An 18,221-nucleotide genomic window follows, 5' to 3' on the forward strand; every position below is an offset into this window, starting at 1 on the left:
ACTTTACAGTTACTGCTATCACAAAAAAAAATCAACCTCCTTGTAGGTTTAAAATTCTGCATATGGCACATTTATTGTTCAACAAATATTTTAGCAAAATGTATATTTTAGTCAGAATTATGGCGCTCCTATTCTATTGCATGCTCGCGACAGCGCTCGTTCACTAAAGTGTGAAGTTTAACGGAAATTGTAAGGCTCGTCCACTCCTGACAGCAAAATGGAAATGTTTGCATGACATTCTAACATTTACAGATGGAGAATATACCTGTGAAATGTAATTTACGCACTGAGGAAAACACCACAAACGCATTAGCATTAAACAGCGCAAGTATCTGTCAGCACATGTAGCATATCAGAGCATCTGAGGGGATAAGCCGCTTTAAACTATACATGTTAACTATATCTTACGAGTTATTTTAAAGCCCTTAATATTAAGCATGTCTCACGTTTAGGTCAAATTGTATTATTTTTGCATTTTCCCCGCAGCAGCACACTACGTCCTCTGTTGTTTTTCAGATGCGCTCGTATCAAACTACTGTATATCGATATAAACGGTATCATTCCATATCGTATATAAAAACATATATTGTACAAACTCGATATTCGGCCCACCCCTATGATACAATTGCAATGTTAACTTTCCTCTGTCTGTCTGTCTATCTATCTCGATTTATATAGCTGGATATAGACAGACAGACAGTTTTCATATAATAATTTTCAGCCCTGTTCGCCTATTATCTTTTTTGTCTCGACCCTTTGGCCTTGTGTTTTGTCTTTTTTTCCTGCTTTTTCTTACTGTTTTTCTCTTCATACTCCAACAACTGCATCTGTGTGCAGCCAGTATCTGTTTGTCTCTTCCCTCTTTCCTCTCATGGTGAAAATGACCGCAGTCTGACACAGGGAGCATGTCAGTCAGTGAGGATCCCTGTGGGATTGTCCTCGACTCTATGATATCACCTCGCAGGCATGATTCTGAAAGCTCTGTTCAGGGTGTGGTGCTCTGGACGCCACAGCGTGCTTTGATTATTTGAGTTGAACTCTAGGTCTGCTCTTGGCTGACTGCAGAGCAGCATCAGCGCTCATGAGCTCTAGTTTACACAAACTGTGTCCGATTCCTCACAGCAGGGCCAGATGAGCAGGGTTGAGAGGCCAGGTCTGTTGTCTATAGGGACGCAGCCTCTCATCCTCCATGGCAGTCTTACAGTTTGGGAGGCAGTCAGCATTTAGTGGCTCCCCAGTAACTTCATGTGTTTGAGTAAACACTGATCCTCTGGCTTATGGATGTGTTGGGAAGATTTTGTGTGTGTTTAAGTGGAGTAAGAGTAAGTTTAGGGGTTGTTTGCTCTTTCAATTATTTATTTATTGCGGTTGAACACATCAGACATGCCTGTCATGCTGCCAGTGGTTGAGTAATGTGACTTTTTGAGGTTTAAAGTGTAATCAACACACACTTCTCTAGTACCGTGGTTGCTGTTGAAATACTGTCAGAACTGTCTTTTAGATTTTGTGGCATCACAGAGCCATAGCCAATAACAAAGTAAAAAGTTATCAAAGTAAACTTTGATTCTATAATTTATTGGTCACTAATAGACAGTACAAAAAAGTAAATATATAGCACTAATGACACTACAGAGTGAATAAATGTGAATATAAAGAGCGGGACGTGCTTGATGTTAAGTAAGCAATAAGGTATGAGAGGCTGTGCTGTATTATGAATAAGTCACGGCTGAAGGGCGTTGTTTTATAAAATGGTTACTACACAATACAAATATTAAAGCCAAAAATATGTATCAATGCAAGTTTCATGAAGTAAACTTTAACTAAAGCATTCCTTCCACCGGAAAAAACAGCCCCTGACCGTGAACAGCAACAGAAGTTACATTATTGCGCCATTTGATGGCAGCAAATACTGTCTTTATGAGTGTGTCAGTCAGTAGCGAAGACTTTTACATTGAAAAGACTGAACTGTTGTGAACGCGGAACAAGATACAACTGACAAATGCTTTGACTAGCGCTGACAGTCACGGGAAAACCCCTTAACTGTTAAAAGGACAGGATAATACAACAGACATTTAAACAGATTTTTTATTATGAACATAGGACTGACCTGAAGGAAAATGCTAAATCTGAACGCAGGTAATAAACTCGCTCACTTGATCTCTTTCTCACAATACTATTCTACATAATACAGTAAGCTTCAATGAACAATATCAACTAAGAACATACAGTTTACGTTGCTAAGAGTGGTTGCTAAGGGTATTGTGTAGTGATACACAGAACTGATGGGTGAAGCGGTCATAGCCGTGTTTTATTGTGAATGAAACACAGCTATTGACCAATCAGAATCAAAGACAGGAACTAACCGTTTTATAAAAAGAGTTATAAGCGCAATATCCTGAAAAGGAGCTAGGTGCGGTGCTCGCGCTGCCAAAGTGCGTGAAAAGCAGAAAGCCGCCTCTCTCTGAAGGTGATCGTGAATTTGGGACGTGCTCGATGTTAAAAAGTGTTAAGCACAATAAGCAGTGAAAAAGTACTCAATGCGGTGCTCGCGCTGACTGACACACAGCGTGAGTGCGTGCACGGAAAGCCGCGTCTCTAAGCATGAGATAGCGAATTTAATTGTCTTTCACATCTTGCGCTTGAATTGTCAAATACACACACAATTATGTCAAAATGCCCATTGTGTGGAGTATTCAGTAACTTCATGTGTTTGAGTAAACACTGATCCTCTGGCTTATGGATGTGTTGGGAAGATTTTGTGTGTGTTTAAGTGGAGTAAGAGTAAGTTTAGGGGTTGTTTGCTCTTTCAATTATTTATTTATTGTGGTTGAACACATCAGACATGCCTGTCATGCTGCCAGTGGTTGAGTAATGTGACTTTTTGAGGTTTAAAGTGTAATCAACCCACACTTCTCTAGTACCGCGGTTGCTGTTGAAATACTGTCAAAACTGTCTGTCGGATTTTGTGGCATTACAGAGCCATAGCCAATGACAAAGTAAAAAGTTATCAAGGTAAACTTTGATTCTATAATAGACTACAAAAAAGTGCAATACAGAAGTATACAAAAATAATTATCAGTTTTCGACAAGTTTTTAAATATGAACAATAGTTAACATGAACTAACAATAAACAATACTTTTATAGCCTTTTTTAATATTAAAAAAAGCTTAGTTAATTTCTACACATACATTTTAAAAATGAAAATTCAGGAACTACACAGTAGTGTTTACTTCGAAGCAATTTTTCCACAAATAATTACAAAGATACAACAAGTAAAAAGACTGAAATAGTATTTTTTTTTATATATATAATGTACTCCAGTAATCTTTGTTTTATTTACAACTTAAAAAAAAAAAAAAAAACTTTGATAACACAACACTTTATTTTAGTGCCATTGTTACATATGTTACATGTATTTACTATAGTAATAACTAGAAATTATGCATAATTACATGCAATTAACCCTAAACCAAACCCTCAACCCTATAGTAAGTACATGTAGTTAATTGTCATTACTCAGTACTTAAATGTATAATTACACTGTAATACTGACACCTTAAAATAAAGTGTGACCAAATCTTTTTTTTTTTTACAGTGTGACAATGTGTAACAAAACAGTATATTTACAACAGAGCCAGTACCTGTCAAAAGTTTGGAAAAATTACAATTTTATAATGTTTTTGAAACAAGTCTCTTCTGTTCACCAATGCTGCATTTATTTAATCACAAATACAGTAAAAACAGTAATATTGTGAAAGAACTGTTTTCTATTTGAATATATTTTAAAATGTAATTTATTCTTATGATGGCAAAGCTGAATTTTCAGCATCATTATTCCAGTCTTCAGCGTCACATAATCCTTCAGAAATCATTCTAATATGCTGATTTGCTGCTCAAGAATAATTTATTATTATTATTATCAATGTTGAAAACAGTTATGCCGCTTAATTTTTTGTTGAAATGGTTGACCAGTTCTCTATGGCGATCTTTTATCATTTATATTAGCGATGTCCTGGCCACACTGATCACAGAGCAAATTTCACATGCTGCCAACACAATCCTCATGAAGCAGTTTTTAATCCTGAGCTGTAATCCAGCACAGTACAATCACAGTGGCAGTTCCTCTCATTAGGGAGATGGAACAGCAGACTTCAGCACTAATCGCTGTGATCTGTGTTTGTGATCCAGTACCCAACCATGTTCTGTTTTGAAATGCCACACTGTCTGTCCTGTGTGATCCTGTGGGTTGAGTTACTCATGACTGTTGTCTGAAGATGACATCAGTGGCAGAGCAATCAACATTCACAAATGCATAAATAACCATTGCTGTGCAAACATTTTGACATCACTCTTGGGCTTGGTAATGTTCTGCACACATTGGAGCATCAAGCTCTGTTTTAGCTTGTAATATATACTTAGGGTCTGTTCACCACAAAGGGCTTCACAGGAAAACATAGTAAATGTTAATTTACACTTAGATGTAGTCTCATTCTAGACCTCACCCACTAATTACCACTTTTACAATCTCTCTGTGTCTGCGTCAGAACACTTTTATTCCAGTCTGGTTTTTATTTATATGATGGGTAATTTTGGATGATTTTAACAGGCTGTTTATCTCTGTCTGTTGGACAAGGTTTGTTTTGGACTTAAAGGGATAGTTCACCCAAAAATTAAAATTCTGTTATTTACTCACCCTCATGTCGTTCTAAACCCCTTAAGACTTTTGTTCATCTTCGGTACACAAAAATGAAGATATTTTTAATTAAATCTGAGAGATTTCTGTCCCTCCATTGACAGCCTACACAACCACCACTTTGATGCTTCAAAGAGTTCATAAAGAGATCGTGAAACTAATCCATATGAATTGAGTGGTTTAGTCTGAATTTTCTGAAGAGACTCGATCGCTTTATATGATGAACAGATTGAATTTAGGCTTTTATTCACATCTAAACATTCATCAACACACACATCAGTTGTGGTTAACGGAAGCTCAAACATGCAGACTTGACATGCGAGAACCAATGAGGTTCATTCTCGTGTGTTACGCAGCATGTTTGAACTTCCGGAAAAACCAATGAGGTTTGTTCTTGCGCGTCAAAGCAAGTACGGTTGAGCTTCTGTTTCTGTTCACTGATCAATGTTTATATGTGAATAAAAGCCTAAATTCAATCTGTTTGTCATACAAAGTATCTTCAGAAAATTTAGGTTAAACTGCTCAATAAAATGGATTAGTTTTACAATCTCTTTATGAACTTTTTGCGTCAAAGTAGTAGTTGCATAACTGTCAATGGAGGGATAGAAATCTCTCAGATTTCATTAAAAATATTTTCATTTGTGTTTCGAAGATGAACAAAAGACTTACGGGTTTGGAACGACATGAGGATGAGTAAATGAAGACAGAATTTTCATTTTTGGTTGAACTATCCCTTTAAGTGTGCTCAGACCTACTATAATGTCTATACTTAATAAATATTGTTTTAAAATCAGTGTTTACATTATCGCTGAACTTTCTATGCATGCCAGGCCATTAGTTGGCAATGTCACTTTGAGAAACACTATGTGGCTAAACACGTAACACGCATGCGCATGACGTCACTGTTTTCACAAATTCGCACGGAGACAACAACGCTATTATTTTCAAAAACTTGCACTTTTTTCAAAAGTTTGCTTTTTCAGGCCCCCAAAACGCATGTAAATGTACAGCCAAAACACATAAAAAAGTGTCCAGTTTTTTGTTAACTTGTAAACGGCCCCTAAATTTCTAATCTTTTGAAACCAAATGAAATACTCATTTTTCTCTGAGAATTAAGGTGTAAAGTGCCTCCTGTAAGACACAGCCCTTTTTTAGGATACTGTATTTTAAATATAATTTTGTAAAATCAAAATAGATCATTATTGTAAAGGGTTTAAACAAAGTTTTTCGTGCTTGTTCGGTGAACCATAAACAATTATCGCACATGCACCTGTGGAACAGTCCTTAAGACATTTTACAGGCGGTAGACAATTAAGGTCACAGTTCCAATAGCTTAAGACATTAAAGAGACCTTTCTACTGACTCTGACCAGAAGAAAGATGCTCAGAGTCCCTGATCACCTGCATGAACATGCCATAGACCTGCTGAAGGAAGGTATGAGGACTGCAGATGAGGCCAAAGTCCGTAATGTAAGTTGCCTAAGACTTTGCTACAGGGAGACAGGAAGGACAGCTTATCGTACTTGCAGTGCCAAATCATGTGTAATCATATGTCCCCCCAGACGTGTTAGAGAACTTGCAAATGCCTTGGTGGAAGAGCTCACAGCAAGAACTGACAAATACGGTGCAGTCCATGAGGATCAGATGTATGGTAGTACTTAAAGCAGCTGGTGGACACACCAGATACTGACTGGTGAGCATAAGAGACTTACAAGTTTTGTTGATGCATGGATCTATAGCACATGATGACATTCCTTAACAGTCACATCCCATCTGAATCAGTACATGAAATCACATATATCCCAATAATAACTGATACTCAAATTTCTACTGCAAAAACTAAGGTGCAACCTGTGGGAATGTTTCAGTTTTATCCTGCCCTGTTGGAAGGAAATCCATTCTGTCTCTGAAGTGGTTTGATGGGATAAATTTGGATTAGCCTTGTGCTGAGGAGGCAATGATATTCAGTCGTTGATTTGGGCTGAGACAACTCTGCTGTCAGCATGACTTTATTGATATCAACTGAACAGGCTGTGCTGGTTCAAAGCTTCATGTAGCAGGTGCTCTGCTCTGAGTAATCTGTGTTTGTGAGTGCTGGCTCATCCACTGAGACCCTTTGTGGACTGTGTTTGTATGTGTTTAACTGTCCTTAATACAGATAACATTACAATTCACTGCTCTCTTGTTTTCATAAGCCACAGGGAATGGTTGTTTTACTATTAAAGCAGTGTTTTTTGGCTGTTGAAAACTGCTTTTCCCAGCAAAAGCTCAAATAATGGAACCCCAGTCCAGTCGCTGGGAACTCGGAGCAAAATGTAAGTGTTGAAAATTGTCAGATTAGGCCTACCTTTTCCAGTTAGTGTACCACATCATACACACAATACCTTTCTGTTTTTATCCGTATTGCTACTATTCACACACCAAAATGCTATTAAAACTTACCTTTTGCTGTGAATTACCTTTAAATTTGGCATTACTTTGCTAGTCCAGAAATGGCAAATGTTAAATTAACCTGCTAACTGCTGATGCCTTTCTGTGTTTTATTATATTTACGATAAACATGTAGTTTAACGAAATAGTGAACAATCTGATATTGTGACAGTCCTAATGTGAACGCGGCTTATTCACACTGACTTTATCTGAGTATGCCTACTTCCCTACTATATAATAGGTGAAAAACGGTGATTGGAAAAAGTAGTATGTCCGAATTCACAGTATTCATAAAACAGCATATTACATAAACAACTATTACAGCACTTTTGGTGATACTCTTTAGTGTGCGTCCAATGGACACTTTAGTATCCCATGAGGCCATGGGAGAGGATTTGTGAATGGCAGTGAAGCGACGCAACTGACGCTGGTAGGTCACATGACAATGACAACATGATAAAAGTTGGACATCAGGATTACATTCACATTAGCACATTCATAGTATATAGAACATATATATTTTTAAAGGATGCAGCAATTCTTGTTTTTCAATATTTATTCTTCTGTGCATGGAACATAAAAGAAGATATTTTGAGAAATGCCCCATGTTACAATGGAAACCTGTTTAGTTACCAACATTCTACAAAATATCTTCTTCTGTGTTGCGCAAAATAAAGTCATACAGGTTTGGAGAAACAGGAGGATGAGTAAATGATGACAGAATTTTCATTTTTGAGTGAACTATCCCTTTAAGTCGGCAAGATTTGATCATAGAGGAAGCAGTTAAAAATACAAAATGTTATTTATAAAATGTACACATTATGAGTTGATGAATGAGTATCACAAATGGCAGATCAAGAAGAGAATGTAAATGTCATTTCAGATGTTTCCCCAGGAAGGTTGGATGTGTTTCTTTTCTGAACTCAAATGTCAGTTGCATTAAAAAAAAAAAAAAAAAAAAAAAAATTAGGCTGTGAGGTTGAGCTGTCAAACCAGACCATCAAAAATGACATCTCTGCATTAGGGGAAACAATCTGATTTGTTTAGTCTGCGCTGTTGCTCTTCACAGATATAAATCCCTTTAGCAAGCAAGTTGATGTCAAATGCAATGCAGCTGCAGCATTAAAAGACCCCCTTAAAACAACTCTCTAGGCTTCTGAAAGATGAACTATTTCACGGTTTGGTCTATATTTAAATGTGCATTCAGTCATGAGACCGTCACACTCTGATCTTTCACGTCCAGCTCTGAAGGATTGTAGCATTGAAAGACCATTTAAGGCTTGGCCATTGTGGGGTTCTATTAACTTTCTCTTGACCTTATTGTGGTTGTAATGTAAAAGGTTAGTGGGGTTTTCATCCCTTGCTCTGTAGATGAATGAATGGATGGTGGAAAACTGACGAGCCATGACTATACGTTAGAGACCTAAAAAGTATCAATCTCTGCCTTTGCTGATCCCATTGTCTCTAAGCACGAGTGATTTTTCATTTTTTTAATGAAGGACTGTGTCAGTAGGTCAAGGTTATTTAAGAAAAATGACCAGTTCTTTCATTTTTAGGTCTCCACAGTGGATCAGTGTGCAAGCAGTGGATATCAACACACTATACAATAACACAGGCTATATTTAATCTTGCAGAAAGGGTGATGTGTTTTGACTGGAACTGACATTGTCGATGACAGACAGTTTTGTAATGTGAAAAGAACAGCAGTCCAATGACTGGAAGTTATGTATGGTGTGGGCGACACAATTAGCTAAATATCTCTCGATAGGGGTGTTTGTAAAGAGATGTAAATGTATTCTTTTGTTTTTCTTTTTGACACAAAGCCTTAAAGGGTTAGTTCACCCAAAAATGAAAATTTACTCACCCTCAAGCTAGGTGTATATGACTTTCTTCTTTCAGCCAAACACAATCAGAGTTATATTAAAAAATATACTGGCTCTTCCAGGATTTCCAAGCTTCATAATGGGAGTGAATAGTACCTTGGATTTTGAAGCCCAAAAAAGCGCATTTATCCATTATAAAAGTAATCCATACGGCTCCAGGGGGTTAATAAAGGCCTTCTTAAGCGAAGTGATGCATTTTTGTAAGAAAAATATCCTTGTTTATAACTTTTATAAACTATAATCACTAGCTTACAGTAACAGTTGTACACAAGTCGAGTTCCGGCTGAAGAGTGAACTCTGCAGAAAAAAAGGACTAAAATTGTGTAGTGTGTGGGCGACATAAAATATCACTGGTGTGAATCTGAGAGGATATTGGCAAAACACATGTTGCTGTAATTGGCTGATTACCCTCTTAATGTTATTGTCTGTGTTCACAGCCAGTCCACAAATCGGCCCAAATGGGTCAAAATTAGTACTGTTAGTCACATCTGAATCAAATTAAAATGAGCTTGAAATAACTTTAAAAGATAATCTGTGAGTAAGCTGTGTTTAGCGATACAGCTCGGTTAGTCTGTGTAATCTTCGTGTCTGCAACCTTCATGACTTCTGCATTGTTTACGGACCAATAAAATTAGACAAATATACAATATTTTGTTATTGTATACATTGGACTGCAACAACCCAAGCCTAGAGAAAACACCTTGCTCCTTAACTTCAGAAAACCCCCACCCACCATGGAAACTGAAACAAGTGTTATTTTTAGCACATACATCTTTTGTCTCCCTTAACGTAAATGCTCCAAAGGAAAAACTGTTGCAAGAGCTGGAATGTCTCAAATAAAAACATTTACGATGTGGTACAGGGCATATCAGACACTTGTTAACCACAAAAATGAAAATGTTGTGTCTCCAAGTGCCCATTTAATTCTACAGTTCCCATCCTACAATAAACAGTCTAAGAATAGTCCTGTCACCTCTTGTAAGAGTGACGCAGTCTCCATTTAGAATGGCAGTGCTGTTTTAGTGTAACAGTAGTGCTTTTATAGCTGAGATTTGGACTCTGCATTGTCTTGAAGATGAGATCATGCCGTGCTGATGGACATTCACTAGCCCTTTTGTTTTAATCATAATCTAATAATACATACACATTTGTTAAATGTAGTTTGCGTGGATGTATGTATATACATTTGTTTGTTTGTTTATCTCAAGGGTCTCATTGTTAGGTGTAACCTTGCACTATTTCATTAGTATTATAGGATTGTGGTGATGTATTGTTTGTAGGCCTGACTTGTCCGAATCAAGACAATTGCAAAATGTTTACCAGTATATAAAAAATTCCATGTCGTGATTAAAGCTACAGTCTTGATTATGAAATTTCTTCCCCTATACTGTAGTAAAATATCATTTGCAGATGAGGTTTTTGCAGCTAATGAAGAAAAAAATGTTATTGTGCCCCTTCTTTATCTAGTATGGTGCTTAAAGGTGGATTCACATTCTTACAAATGTGCGTTTTTAACCTATCTTTCGATGTTCTCTCCAAACTGTTTCAAACAAACACATCACTATTGACTTCTTTACATTTCTGGCATTGCGGCGAAATAGCTTGGGTTGATTATTGTCTCCTTTTGCCAGATGTGGTTTGTATTTTGGGCACACTGCATTTTTAAATAGTTTACAAATGTTTGTGGGTTAACTGAGAGAAGAAGAATGGGGAATAAAGCACTGTTATCTGATATGCATGGGTCTGTGGCTTAGCTCATTCCTGTGCAGTTCAAGACACTTTACAGATATTAATGTTATGGGTATTTAAGCTATTTCAACTATTGTGAGGAGATTCCAGGAAGATTCATACTAACCCTGAGATACTGAAGCTTGATCCCTTCCATTTTGTTATCCCGGAGTCAGCCAGACTGTGTCTGCATCTAAAATTGCATACGTCCCTACTATATAGTAGGCGAAAAACAGTATGTGACAAAAGTATGTCCGAATTCACAGTACTGAAAGAGCAGGCAAAAAGTACCCGGTTGACCTAGTTCAGAGATTCTGAAGAGTGCAAACGATGGGCACTTTACTATCCCATGAGGCCATGGGGGAGGATTTGTGAATGGCGTTGATGCGACGTCCAGATTACATTCATACTATACACATTCATACAGAACATACTTTTTTAGTGGTAGTGAAGTAATGACTTGTTCAAAATAAGTACCTACTCGAGAGTATGCGATTTCAGACGCAGCCGCTGTCTCTTTGGGTTGCTATATATTTTTCACAAGTAGGCCTTGCTGTATTTCAATAAGGGTTTTTAATTGAGAGTGGTCTTTGTTCTCAGAGAGTTCAGGTGTTGTAAATGTTGCAAGTTATATTTGAGGTACTCATGGTTGTAGCTCAGAAGGATGTTGTGTGTTCTGTGACTGAGCAGAATAGGACATTAATTGCCTAATTATGTTTGTTTGGGGTGAAATACAGTATGTTTGTAATTTGTGGACCAGTGTACATCACTTTCTGGGTGCCTTGAGTCTTTGTAATGTGTTTAAGTCACCTTGGACAATAGGAAATATTTCAGGAGAATCCAGGTTGTCCATCCTGACCCAGACAGCAGTGAAAGTAGGTTACAGTTTATGACACATGAGTGAGTGGAGGAGAGAAGATTAATAAGGCAGAATGCTTGGGGAAAGAAATTCTTGTGTCCTTACTGGTTATTAGTGTGTTTTTTTTTAAATTGTGATGTAATGAAAGTAGCGACAGATCATTTCTTACATATTGTGATGGATGTGGAGTGTAAAAAAACTGTAAATGAAACAAAGATTATTGAAGCAAGTTTTATATGAAAATACTGTTTCTACTTCTAAATCTCTTATTTAATTCAATGTGTTACTTCCTGTTTCTTTGTAATTAATTGTGAATTTTACTAGAAATTGTACCAGCAATTCTTTCTATATTATTTTTTTAGTGTACATCCAAGTGAAATTGAAAAGTAAAAAAACTGTAGGCAGGGTCCTATCAATTGGTTATTGATTGAATAGAGGCAAACTGGCTGAATGAAATCCTGCAGTTGATTGTAAGAAAGAAGCAGGGTTTAGGCTGACTAAATAACATTTTGAGTTATGACATTTTGATTAAAAATGATGTCAAATAAAAATAAAAAAAAATTAAAAATATGGATGGATGAATTATTCACAATAAGATCAAGAGAAAGTATGTTGATTTAATGCAGCATGTTGGTATGTACATCTTTCTCTATTTTCTTTGTACATCTGTCTCTGTAAAATTAATTTTAGTCCTTTATGACCTTTTTACCTTTTTCCAGTAACAAACAAGGAAATTCTTCTGTAATATCAGTAGACAGTCTCTATTTCCATGTTACGCAGATCGTTGAGCAATCAAAAAAAAAACTTCCTTTTTGTTTTTCTGATGTTCCTGGTGAAATATTAATTCATTTACCAAGTCACAGTTAAAAATTTAAAAGACAAAGATACCTTCTCAGTTGTTGTTTTCCAAAACAAGCAGATGCATTTTCTTCATTATTATAGGGGAGTGTCTGTTGTTTATAGTGCCATGGTGTGCTAGCCTGAGGCTCTCTAGTCATCTGCCTCAGCCCCTGTCCTAAAATCACTTTCTGTCCTCCATTTGAGCTCCTGCTTTACTACGGCCAGGCCCAGTCTAAACACAAGCACTAGGGGATAATCAGGGTGTGACTGACATGGTCACAGGCTTTTTGCATCAATATTTACATAGATATAATAGAAAAATGATTGTTAATCAAATTGTGATACAAGAGTAATATTAAAATACATGAAAATAGTTTTATAGTATATAACCTGTAATCAAGCTGTGGTTAAATGCATTCTGCAACATAAAACAAAATGTATTTTCACACTGTATCTTTATTTTTTAATGGGCAATTATGTGGTGTTTATGTAAGTTTGAGAATATAGCTTTTCATAAAATGTCAAACACCAGTGCATAGAGTTGAATAATTTCCTAAAATTTTTGAAAACATAAACTTTGAGTGTCTATTCTGGTAGCGGTTATGAAAAAGCCACTATACCTCAAAACAAGGGTTATGGGTGATTCACTACTGTAGAATGCTCAAAACAGAAGTCATAATGTTTGTATTTAATTTTGTGGTCGTCAGTCATTACTGAAGAAAACTATGTGTCCACTGCGTTTGGGATTCATTGATTTGTTGTGCCAGTTGTTCATTACTTTATGCTGTGACTCATTGCTGCCAGAGATTTCTGCCCTAGGCGAAATCCCTGTTTTCATTGAATCACACACATGTATACGTCACTCGAAATTAACGCTGCGCTCACACAGAAACATTCAGGAGCACAGAAACTTATCAACACTGCCCTGCGACTTTTAATAAAATAGCTTCGTTGCTGAATCACTAAATTATATTTCTCAGCAACGAGGGGGTAACATCGCTGGTTTTGAAGTAATTAAACTCACAGCTTTGTTTTTAATAGAGACACTGAACAGACGAAGGTAATTCACACACATCTCTCTCTTTCTGTCTTGATAATAAATAATTTTTTTTTTTTCATAATTCATTAATTCAAATAAATGTAATCTTACAGACTACTTTATCTCTGTGTCTGATTCAAGGTGGGCAGAAAGCTAGCGAGCCATAACTGATGAAAGTAACTGTCATTTTTACCCTTCTGGGCAAATATTGCACTGAAAAAATTAATAACAGCTTGAAGTTGTCAATGCTAGCAAATGACCATGGTATAAGCATGATAATCCTTGGCTAGCTGTGCATTAAACAATTTTGAAGCAACCACGTCGTGCATTAAAATCGTTTAATGCACAGCTAGCCGTGGATTATCTCTTACTCAATGCCTTTTTGTTACACAAATATGAATTTCTTAAACCTTGCCCTATAAATATGTGAATGAAACAAAGGCTTTAATGAGGTGTGTTAAATTCAATTTACAGGATATAATACAGCTAAAATGGCGATTGATGCATTGATTAGATAATGATTTGGTTCTTTAAAATATTTCATATGAGATAGATGTTGGTATATTATTACTTTCAAATGCTAATATTCAGCTGCTAAAATGTGCTTGGCATGTGGTGAATTTTTGATAAAATACAGTGCCGTTATGTTAACGTGTTCTCACTGGCACTCATTGGCGCCCCCTCCATCTGGTAGCACCCTAGACAACTGCCTAGTTCGCCCTTGCCTAGAAACGGCCCTGATTGCTGCTTCTGCTGGTGATCTTCACCTCTAGTGTTTTGTGATAAACATGGTTTTTCATAGATAAGCTGATCTCTTGACTGATGTGCAGTTTCTGTGACCAGCTCTTTACTGTGCAGTAATATTCTGATCTTTGCCCCCCTCCACTCTCGGACAAATGAGTATTTTTTTATTTTTTTTTGCTTCAATCCGTTGGGATTATGGCCCTCATTTCTGTGTTGGAGAAGGAGGGATGGAAAATGAGGTGAAAGGGAAAGAGGATGAATCAGGAGCAGGTGGTTGTGCCAATGTCACATGGCCAGTTTGTTGGTGCACGTGGATGGTGTTTCATTATGGTGACGTTGGATGCTGTAGCACCATGAAGGATTTTACTGGGCAGACTTTGCAGTCAAGATGTCAAATGTCAGTAATTTTTTAATCATTTAATCTTCTCAAGTCCTAATCTCACACACTTCATCTAATATCAAACATGCTTGAATTCAAGTATGCCTTTAAGTAGTGTTTTTTAAAATTCAACATTTTAAGGTTTTCCTAATATAATAATTAGCTGAAAGTGATGGTAACTCTTGGTGGAAGGAATATTTTTATTCAGGTATTATTGTGCTTAAATCATGCATACATGATGTGGAGTTTATACTGTAGTTTATTGTTCAACTGAAATACAAATTAATTGTCAAAATGTACATATATACTGTACCATATTCTCTCTTGCTTTGCTTTCAACAAGGCCATTTTGAGATATTTATTTATCTTTGTATTTTTCTTTGTCAGGTTGACAGAGTCATCAGGATCACTCACTGATGGACCAGTTAACTACAAGTACAAGACTAAATGCACTTGGCTCATTGAAGGATAGTGAGTACCACTATGTCAATCTAGTCTCTCAGTATATATATTTGTTATTTACCAGATGCTTTTGTTCAAAGCAACATACAAATTAGAATTAAAAAAAATGTATTGCTGTAAGCTAGCCCTACAGCACGCTATTGAAATTCATCTGAAACCCTACACCTCCCCCAGCTCCACCTGCCTAGATCTGCTACAGGATTTATGCATGTCTATTTATGCAGCAGCAGCATATCTTACATGCTCACAGCAGCGTGTCTGTATATCTATTAGCAGTAGCAAGTTCATACTTGCTCTGTAGCAGCAGTGTAGCAGATCTAGTCCACCAAGACCAAATACATTAACATTACCATATTCAGTAACATGCTAAAACTATTCTGAGAGTTGCCATGGTTGAAATACAATTCTCGTTACTCTTATTATTAAGTGTCAAATGAATATATTTTCGGTTTTTATTTTAGCCCAAATGCTGTGCTGAGGTTGAGGTTCAACCATTTTGCCACAGAGTGCAGTTGGGATCACATGTATGTCTTTGATGGAGACTCGATTTACGCACCTTTGGTAGCTGTGTTTAGGTGAGTGGGACTGGAATCATTGTAATACACACACCGACACAGCAGATACAAACTTCCCTAGTCATTTCATAATATCAAGCAAAATTCCTAAGACAGAGCATATTACATATACTTTAACCAATCACGGTAGAATCAAATCAGACCAATTCACACATGAAGTGTGCTTGAAAATGTGTATTTTTGCATATTTTTCATTGTGAACTTGTGACTTCTCTTCCCTAGGCGTTATATAATTCTAATTTTTCAATTGAAAGTGTAGCGAGGGTGTTAACCTCTGCTTACCCATGTCATTAAGGAAAAGAAAAAGGATGAATGTTTTAATTAAAATTACTAGAATGCAGAGTAATAAATGGCATGAAATAAAAATGGACAAAAATGTGCATATCTTAGTTTTTTCAAAGATATACTTAAAATATGCTGATTCCCATGTGCACAAAAAATAAATACCAATATCTCTGTGGAGCATGTAAAAATATTTTTCAGAATTAAGGCCTAATCGGAATATGGACCTTAGTTGGTGAATGGTTTGCAGGTAAACATCATCTGTGACTACAGTAAATAAGGTTAAACAAATTATTTGTGGAAAAATTGTACTAATTTGGTCCTACCGTGAACTATAAGGTAGTTCGATGATATGTGCTTTTTTTGAAGCCATCAATGCACAATATTTTAACTTATTTTATAAATAATCGTGTTTTTAAAAAAACTTTACCTATGATTCTGCAAAAAAATCTCTAACAATCAGAGAAACGGAAAAAAATATATAGGGTTTATATAATATTTCAAAATCATTAAATCAATAGTTGTGTATTTCTCCATTTCGATTATGTAATTTGCAATACTTCAGGGAATTGTAATTCTTTCCCTCATTAAAGTCAGTCTTGCACTTTTGTATTTTTTTTTCTGATTCTCAAATACTTTTTTGCTTCAAATCAAAGTTTGTAATGTTGTGATTCAACTCATAGCTGGTTGGCTTGGTTCATGGCTTATAACTCGTATGAAGACTTTTAAAAAAAATTCCTATGGGAAAAAAATGAATGGAAAAAATCCTTCCGGAAACAAGGCTGCTGAAAACGTGGGCGGGCACTGTTGCACTCTATAAGAAACAGAGACTAGCACACATATAATGCTGCAAGTAACACAATGATCTTTGCTATTAATATGCATTAATATCAAGGAAAAAAATCACATTCTCTTAAGGATAATATCTAGGAAATATGCCCCCTAAATCTAGACGTTACATTAGTTTTGTCACATTAAATGTAAATCAGTCTGTTTGCTTCTCTCTTTTCTCATCCTTTTAACTCTCTCATTTTCTTCTTCCTTTGAAGTGTTATCTCTTATTCCTTTTTAATGGGAAGAACCTTGTGTTCAGATACCTGCTGTGTACTTTTGTGTGTGTGTGTGTGTGTGTGTGTGTATGTGTGAGTTTGGTGTACGGTATCTGGTCCATCACATCTCTATGTCCTGTGGTGTGTCTGAGAGTCCCAGCTTGTTGTGCTGAAGCACTGAATGTGAGATTAACTTCTTCCTTATTTGAAGAATATTGGACAGTTAAGAGCATAGAGATTTATTTTGATGCTGTCTGATTAGCAGCAGCTGTCCTCATGCTGAGTGGAACATGTGAACACAAAGGAAGGAAGTTTTTTTCTCTGATTTGTGTGTCATACTCTTGCATATCCAGTGGCCTGGTTGTCCCAGAAACAAAAGGAAATGAAACCATTCCAGAGGTGGTAACCACATCTGGGTACGCATTGTTGCACTTTTTCAGTGATGCTGCCTACAATCTTACAGGATTCAACATCTTTTATTCGTGAGTATCGTTACACAGTGACAATGCTTTCAGATTTTTTTTTTTATTTTAAATATAATTTTTTATTGTCCTGATCACTCTCTCCCTGCTGTGTTTTTCAGGATAAACTCCTGTCCTAATAACTGTTCAGGTCATGGAAGGTGTACTACGGGCAACTCCATCTCTAGCAGTGTTTACTGCGAGTGTGAGCGTTACTGGAAAGGTGAGGCCTGTGATATTCCCTACTGTTGGGATGACTGTGGCAGTCCTGACCGTGGATACTGTGACCTCACCGGAGAAAAGCTCTGCGTCTGCAATGACAGCTGGCAAGGTGAGTTGCCAGTAATTGTTCAGATGTCTTTATGATAGTACTGTATTTATACACTTTTGAAATAAATTAACAGTTATTTTAGACTGTAACATTTTCACAGTATTACTTTTTTTTTTACTGTATTTTTGATCAAATAAATTGGTGAGCACAACTTCTTTCAAAAACATTTAAAATATAACCGACCCCAAACTTTTGAACGGTTGTGTACATTTGTGCATTTTTCTTTAAAATTTTAGAGTTCCAGAACTCCATGATGGCATATACATGGAATATTCCAGTCACCTAAACAAATATATTAGTAACAAAATCATAATGAATCCAGACCAGCCAACTTGTATGCATTTTGCGTAGCGGATACGTATTTTGACCTCAAAGTACGCTGGTCGGATTTGTCACTCTAAACTACACAAAAACCTGGGCTGCAGCTGACTTGTTGCCACGCTGCCTTATTAGGCAATGACTTGTA

The 18,221-nt window shown here is 36.5% G+C and overlaps 1 protein-coding gene across 10 annotated transcripts in view; it reads left to right on the plus strand.

Moving 5' to 3' along the window:
* atrnl1a (attractin-like 1a) overlaps positions 1-18,221 on the plus strand; it is a 243,238-nt gene that overhangs the window by 18,736 nt on the left and 206,281 nt on the right. For all 10 annotated transcript variants that reach the window (XM_051916269.1, XM_051916266.1, XM_051916265.1 and 7 more), the window contains 4 exons: positions 14,983-15,066; positions 15,519-15,632; positions 17,317-17,445; positions 17,547-17,755. In XM_051916269.1, coding sequence (XP_051772229.1) covers positions 14,983-15,066; positions 15,519-15,632; positions 17,317-17,445; positions 17,547-17,755 — 536 coding nt within the window. The remainder of the gene's footprint in view (positions 1-14,982; positions 15,067-15,518; positions 15,633-17,316; positions 17,446-17,546; positions 17,756-18,221) is intronic.

Source organism: Ctenopharyngodon idella, chromosome 13, assembly GCF_019924925.1.
Source record: "Ctenopharyngodon idella isolate HZGC_01 chromosome 13, HZGC01, whole genome shotgun sequence".
Lineage (NCBI taxonomy): Eukaryota > Metazoa > Chordata > Actinopteri > Cypriniformes > Xenocyprididae > Ctenopharyngodon > Ctenopharyngodon idella.